The sequence below is a fragment of the Clupea harengus genome, chromosome 19 (assembly GCF_900700415.2).
Source record: "Clupea harengus chromosome 19, Ch_v2.0.2, whole genome shotgun sequence".
Classification (NCBI taxonomy): domain Eukaryota; kingdom Metazoa; phylum Chordata; class Actinopteri; order Clupeiformes; family Clupeidae; genus Clupea; species Clupea harengus.
The window spans coordinates 1886058-1893557 of NC_045170.1; the positions used below are offsets into that span (position 1 = coordinate 1886058).

The window sequence follows — 7500 nt, forward strand, 5'->3', positions numbered from 1 at the left end:
CACACACACACACAATGCCAGCTCTCTCTGCCCAGGGACAAGCGGGCCAGTGGAGCTTTGTGAGGGGACTCTGCTTTTGTGTTGCCCCCTCTCGCCACACACAAGCCACATATTACCCATCCACACACACACACACACACACACACACACACACAACACACACACACACGGTCATACACACACACACACACACGGTCATACACACACACACACACACACGGTCATACACACACACACACACACACACACGGTCATCCACACACACACACACACACACACACACACACGGTCATACACACACACACGGTCATACACACATACACACACACACACACGGTCATACACACACACACACACACACACGGTCATACACACACTCCTTTTTCACATCCCCATGGGCACTTCCGCACTCCGTCACCAAATCGTCAAGGGAACATGCCCAGAGAAATTATAACATCCCAAACCGAGCGGTCTAAAAAGTGCTCGCATCACAAAGACACACCGTTCGAAATTCTAAATTCTAAACACGAAAAACATTCTAACTGCTTAAAGGACCGACAGGAAAAACGGTTTCTGCTATCCAGCGCGTCGAACAGAACATTCTAGAATCGGCCTCAACTGTAGTAGTGACCCCTCAAGGCAATAAAAAGGCCGTTTGGAGTCGGTGGAAGGGGGAAGGTGAGATGTTTTGGGGAGATAAATAAGTAGTGTTTGTTTTGGCAAACCGTTTGGGTTTCGGTGTCTCATTGTCTTCCCTCACCAAAGCCTTTTGTTTTCCGAGGGCGAGTTGTGGTGGGGCTTTTCAGGGTGCTGTGTTCACAAGCTATGTGTGTGTGTGTGTGTGTGTGTGTGTGTGTGTGAACGAGCAGGAGTGTGTGAACGTTCCTGAATGTGTTTCTGTACTTGTCGGCATGCATTCCTGAGAGCAAGTTCATAAATGTGTACATGAACGTTCCAAAGCCTGGGTGGGTGTGGGTGTGTGTGTGTGTGTGTGTGAAGACAATTCCATAAAGGTCCAGGATCAGAGGTCCTGTGCTCACTCTCTCTCACACACACACTCATCCTTTCTCCAGATGTGCCACGTAAGTACTGCAGCACAGATGCTGTTGAGAACCCCTCCACTCCACACACACACACACACACAAACAGACACACACACACACACACACACACACACCCTTCTCAGGCTTTCCAAATGGGGGTGTGGTGACAGGACACTTCTGACGTGGCTTCTTTTATTTTCCCCTAACTCAACGTGGGTCTGGAGAATGAATCTGTGTGTGTGTGTGTGTGTGTGTTGAGGTCTGGAGGAATGAGGTTGTGTGGAGGGGCTGTGTGGTGTGTGTGTGTGTGTGTGTGTGTTTCATTGTTTACAGTAGAAGAATTCAAATATAAAACTTCCACAGATGGTGAGGTTTATTCCCTTCATCTGTTTGATTTACAGGCTGCATCATCTGACGTATAAACAATAGATTGTCTCGGGTCTGAAGCCTCTCACACACACACACACACACACACACACACACGGTCAAATGACCTGGTTCTCTGTCCTGGCTGCACCTGTGACTTTCGGTTCAGTGTGGAACTAGAACGATGCGTGTGTGTGTGTGTGTGTGTGTGTGTGTGTGTGTGTGTGTGTGTGTGCGTGCGTGTGTGTGACCACTAACGCTCCACTTCTGCACCTCCTGCCATGCAAGCTCTCATTCTTCCTCTGTGGGTGCTATGACTACAAGCTTCCTTGTGAACCAATCAACCACACACACAAACACACACACACACACACACACACACACCACACAGTGTGAGGACCCACTCAGAGAATCATGGCCGCAGCAGGATGGGTACCCTTTAGGGCCAGATCAGGCCATTGTCCCCAGACAACAGCGACGGTACTTCAGTTGTTTTCCGTGTGTTTGTGTGTGTGTGTGTGTGTGTGTGTGTGTGTGTGTGTGTGTGTGTGTGTGTGTACCCCTCCCTGCCCCTCAGGGCCCCGTGCCCCCCCCCCCCCCCCCCCCTGCCTCTCCCAGATGCACACACAATGCAGCAGTGTGCCGGCCCAGAGGTGTGGGAGGGCCGCGCCAACCTCCAGGCCCTGCAAACAATAAGCACCGCTCGCTGATTAAGAATTCCTCACAGTCTCTTCTCTGTGTGTGTGTGTGTGTGTGTGTGTGTGTGTGTGTGTGTGTGTGTGTGTGTGTGTGTGTGTGTGTGTGTGTGTGTGTTTCCATCTTCCCATCCATCTTCTTTCTTCACTTAACTCTCTCTCTCTCTCTCTCTTGAAACCCTGTACTGACTGTGTGTGTGTGTGTGTGTTTGTGTGGGTTTCAATCTCCCTCTGTTTTTCTCCCACCCTCTCTCTCTCTCTCTCTCTCTCTCTCTCTCTCTCTCTCTCTCTCTCTGAACCCCATAATGCCTGTGCATTCCCCTCTCAGTAAGTGAGGCACCGAGGCCAGAGAGGCACAGAGGCCAGTACCACGGGTTGCTTCTCTGCACAGAGTGGCCACCACAAGCCCTCCTGTGTTCTGGCTGTCCTGGTAACCCCCTCCTCGTCAGCCTAATTGAGTTAGGCCCACAGCACAGCACAGCTGCGGCAGCTGCGGCTAGCAGCTTCCTTAGCGTGGTGCGCTAACATCAGTGACAACGCAACCACCCCATGCATCTTCCCCTTTTGTTGGGGTCTAGTTGATCAAACCAGGTCCATGGAGAGAAAAAATGGAGGCAAAGTGTGGTTGTGCAATGTCGCTGGATTTTTTTAAACACAGGGTTTGGAAATAAAGACAAATTATATTAGGAGGGTGCTTCCGTTCCACTGCATGACGACTTTCAGGACTTTAACTTAAACCTCAAAAAAAAAAACAAAGAGCGTAATGTTGTTGTTGTTGTCCAAAGCCTAAAATGGCATCCTTAACGACCTTGTTAAGGAGGAGCCTGTAATCCCCACCCAGTGCTTTCCCTCCTAATTAGAGATGGGGGGGGGGGGGGCGCACCGAGCGAGAGGGATTGGTCTAAGTCACTCTTATTAAAGTGATCTGTTTTATTTGACTCAACTGGGCAATTTAAAAGGATTGCCCCCGATCACAATGCCACACACACGGACGCCAGTCCTGTCAATGCTGGGGCTGTGCCACCGACATGGAAGGTCTCTCGAAATTAATGGCTGGATAAATATAAATCTTTTTTTCTTTTTTTATCAGAATCAGAATAGTATGTATTGCCAAGTAGGTTCACACACATATGCAGTTCAGCAAGGTCAATACGTAAAGCAAATATATTTACACGGCCTCAAAATTAATTACTTTATAACACCATCAGCCTGGGGCAGACCCCCAACCCCCCCCCCCCACACACACACACACACACACCCCGCCAGGTGCACTGAATATAATGAGAGGTCTTTACGGAGCCTCCACAAATTTCAGCTGTATTGATCTCCGATTCGCGTCCGACCTCAAGAGTTACAGGTCACAGTGTCACGTGACGAATCGGTTTAAATCCCCTCAGGGTCGTATGCACGGCACTGCACGTAGCACCGGACGACACGGGTGTCTTAATGAGGGAAAGGTGATTTACGCCGGCGCTACGTAGCCGGTGACATTCTGCCATGTATGGATTTTAGGGGAGTCGTCTAACACAATAGCTCTAATTTAGGTGCCCTTCGGGGGAGAATGAGAAGGGGGCAAAGGTCACTTGTTTTTACTGCGAGGCAACGTTCAAAGAGAGGGGGGTTTGGGTTGGGTCGGGGTGCGGCTCCCCAATGACTCGAGGGTCAAGCCCATGCCATTGTGTGACCCCTAGCAATCAAGTTAGTTGCCACGGCAACGAGTTAGGGTTGATAATTGCAGTCCGATTCGGAATGCGCTGCTGGAGGACAATAGAGGCTATTGACGATGAGCAATGTTTAATTGGCCACACATTATAATACTATGATGGTAGCTGTCAGGTGACGTTTCCTAGCCTGTCAAAAGGCAATCCAACATACCGCCGTTTGTGAACATTTTCAAGCCAAACTCATGGTTTGCATTCTCACATATCACCGATTGTGTATAGTGACATCTACACTGCTACTGATACAGTGGTTGACAAGCTGGTGACTTAAAGCCATCAGCTAATCGCGCTTACCTTAGGGAGCTAGCGAGTGCTGGTACAAAAATAACAACATTAGGCTAACGTTGACATAGCCCAACTTTTAAGTCGACAAATCAAGTCAGCGTTCTCACTGCCCAAGCGTAGTGTGAATTATCAGATGACAGTGTTGAAGCTGCCCAAAGCTACAACGAGTGAATGGAGATCTCACTTATTTCGGTATCGGTAAGACCGAACCAATGTCAATGGAGATCTCCCTTCGCTTGCTATTAGTCAGAGCTATCCAATGTATGCTAACTAAACCCACCACCAAGCTAGCTTCCTAGGTTGGTATGATAGCTAGCTGGCTAGCTGTGGTATCCTAGCCATAATATTAGCTAACCCTTTGCCTGCTAGCTACACTGAGAACATGTCAGTCTAAAATAATACAACATTTTTTGTCAATTTTGGCAACATTTCGCCATAACATGTCAACATCAATCGCTTTTCAAAAACTTCTGCCACTTTGTTGACAGTTACACAGAATCCCCAAGATCCCCTTACCTGTCGCGTCGGGTCATTCCTCCCGTGTTCCGAGGACAGGTGATGTCTCAGAAGCAAGGCCCGCTTGTAATTCCGACTGCCTTTGACCAGGTCATCGTTGTTGTTAGTGGCAATGTTGTGACACCAGGAACAGGACATGAGTCCCGTCTCTTGGCAAAATTTTAGCCATGGAAACTCCTGTAACCAGGAGGCTTGGAATAGCGAGTGTTTCTGAAGCAGCGTTTGCGGTCTCATTTCGACCCAAGGTTTCCTGACACCCGTTTCCTCCGTATCTCCCCCGCTCCCGGCTTCGCCTTTATCGTCCTCAGATCCCGTGCCTCCGCTCCCTAAGCCAGTGCGATCCTCCGTGTTCAGACCGTTCCCCTGTGTCCAAATGCCACTTTCCCTGGACCCGTCTTCTCCGACAGTCACTGTCGTCCAACCGACCCGGTCTTCTCCGCCGTCTCCAGCTAGCGAGTTGCCCCCTTCCGGGTCCTCTTCCTCCTCCGCCTCTGGTTCTGTGCTATCGCTGACGGACCCCCACCCTCTACTTTCACAAGCGATGGTCCTTTCGCCCCCAGAACCTTATCCTCGTCTTGATCTGGCCTGTTCCCGTTCAAATGTCGGTCCTGGCAAGCCTGGGCCTCCCAGCTGTTACTGTTGCTGCCTCCGCTACCGCTGGGACCGGTTGTGGCTAATCCACCCCCTCGGAAAGCCAGCGACCTGCGGTTTCTCTCTCCGGACATTTTCTTAATAAATTACAATCTACAGTTTCTTAACAAATTTCCTTCCACCTAATGAGAAATTCCTTACAGTCTTTTGATGGTTGCAACGAAGTATTTCGAATTTTGTAGAATCGTTGTTTTTTTTCCGCTTTGGCCTCCTGGTGAGAGTATGTAGGTTATGCGGAAATAAATAAGGGTTTTAAACGCATAATGAATTTCAGGGTTCTATGTGCGTCCGCGCAGGCCCCGCAGAGGTCGAATGGCAACGACTTTCCCCACAATGCATCTCGGCCAGAGTAAGGGGGGTCGTGGGGGCTCGCCTAAAGGAAGATGGGGAGGGGGGTGACGCGGACAGCAAGGGGTCTTTTGTGGCGACTGAACCCTTGTACCGCCTGTTTTCCACCTTTGAAACTGCTCGCCTTTAACAAATAAATCCCCCTTTGTCTTTCATACCCCCTACTTTGCGGAGTTAGGGCACTCCGAATTACATATGAAGACGCGTGTCGCCCGTGTTTTGATCGTGACTAGCTGCGCACAGGCAAAGTAAAGCGAGCGACCGTAGGCTACACACACCTTAGTTAATGTACAGGTGGGAGACGCAGATATGATTTCAAGCTCATTTAGATTCACGGAATGTCACTTACTATTCTCCGCCTACTTGAAGAATAAATAAATACAAATAATAGTATCAGAGGATGATAATAGTCAGAAGAAAAATACACGGGTTGGATAATTTACTTCTAAACGTAGACTATTTAAGGTGCAAGAATAGCTGTTTAATGTAACTTTATGGGTAAGGTTTATTTTTCAGTAACAGTTAAACAGGCCAGCAGTTATTGAATAATAACATGCTTATGAGAGAGATTTGAAGCCTTCTCAATGTTTTATATATATTTTCCCTCATGTATATATCATGTATCCTCATGTAAATATAAGTATGATTTAAAAAAAAAAAAAAAGATAATAAGTTTAACTTCGCCAGCAGCTCGTCATATGGTGAAATGTGTCCAGTGGGTGGCGCTCTTTATCTCGCACTCATCATCTGCTGTAACTATGCACTTGTTAATACCGCGAGTGTCCAGTTTCCGATTGTGGACTTACAGCCGACTGCGTGTGAACAGGGAGGATCATACTGTCAGGTTTCTAATGGTCAGGGCGTTAAGACCTTCTATTGTCATGACTAAATCCCCTGAAGGCTATTGAGATGCCACGGTGCACTGTGACTAATGGTTTAGTCTATAATGTGAGTCTAGGACATGGGATGCCTATCCCGATGGACTTCGTCCAACATTTGGGGAATGACACAAAGTAATGCATATTATAATGCCTATACAATATGAATGATGGTTATAGAATGTTTGTAAGTTTTCTTTTTTTGTGTTGTAATCTTGGCCCATTATTGTCCACGAATGAATAAATCATTATGGCTGGTTAACTCTACTGGTTAAATATAAGATACAAAATAATACACGGAAGAGCCTGTTAGATAAAAAGACACCCGATTCCCTCTCAAACTTCAGGAAGTATGAACTAGTCACCAAGCGTCAATATAACCACGTGCTTCTTTCTGTTTACATTTTTACGTTCCGTGCGCAGTGACGACACGCGGGACCCCACCCCACTCCAGAGCTGTCTGGCAGCGTGTGTGTGAGAGCCCAAGATTGCAGGAGAGAGCTGAAGTGAGGACCTGCAGGCTGCGAAGCGAGAGGCAAGTGAGAAAAACAGAGCCAACGTCAAGCCGAGGATGGAAGACGCCGATCAAGGTAACCGATCACATTTCTCATGCAGAGTATGCATTTGGAAATCATAAAACTGTCTTGGGTTTGCCCTCTCTGAAAAGTTAGTTTAGCTAGTTAAGCTTCCGGCTAATTAGCTGTAGATGTCAACACCTGCTACCTATGTGTAGTGTTCCGACGCGATGATAGACTAAAAGTTTATAACTCCAGCTGTAACGTTGGCCGAATGATCCAGCATCCCTTCCTTATTCACGTCAGACAAACGGTCTGCAGGTAGAATGCATTTTAATGTCATTCAATTTTCACAACAACTAACGTCAATGGGATTGTCAACCTAATGCTTTCAACAAGTTTATTTTTATTTTTTTTTATTTTATCGCAATGAATAAGCACGGCTGACCAAGGTTACATACTGTTGTTCAATCCTGATTGAT

General features: G+C 47.6%; 1 protein-coding gene across 1 annotated transcript in view; it reads right to left on the minus strand.

The window, feature by feature from the left end:
- zbtb10 (zinc finger and BTB domain containing 10) overlaps positions 1 to 7500 on the minus strand; it is a 38990-nt gene that overhangs the window by 14332 nt on the left and 17158 nt on the right. Inside the window, exons 2-3 of the mRNA XM_031586603.2 lie at positions 5572 to 5650; positions 4627 to 5189 (exon numbers count right to left, since the gene is read on the minus strand). Of these exons, the coding sequence (XP_031442463.1) occupies positions 4627 to 5189; positions 5572 to 5650 (642 nt within the window). The remainder of the gene's footprint in view (positions 1 to 4626; positions 5190 to 5571; positions 5651 to 7500) is intronic.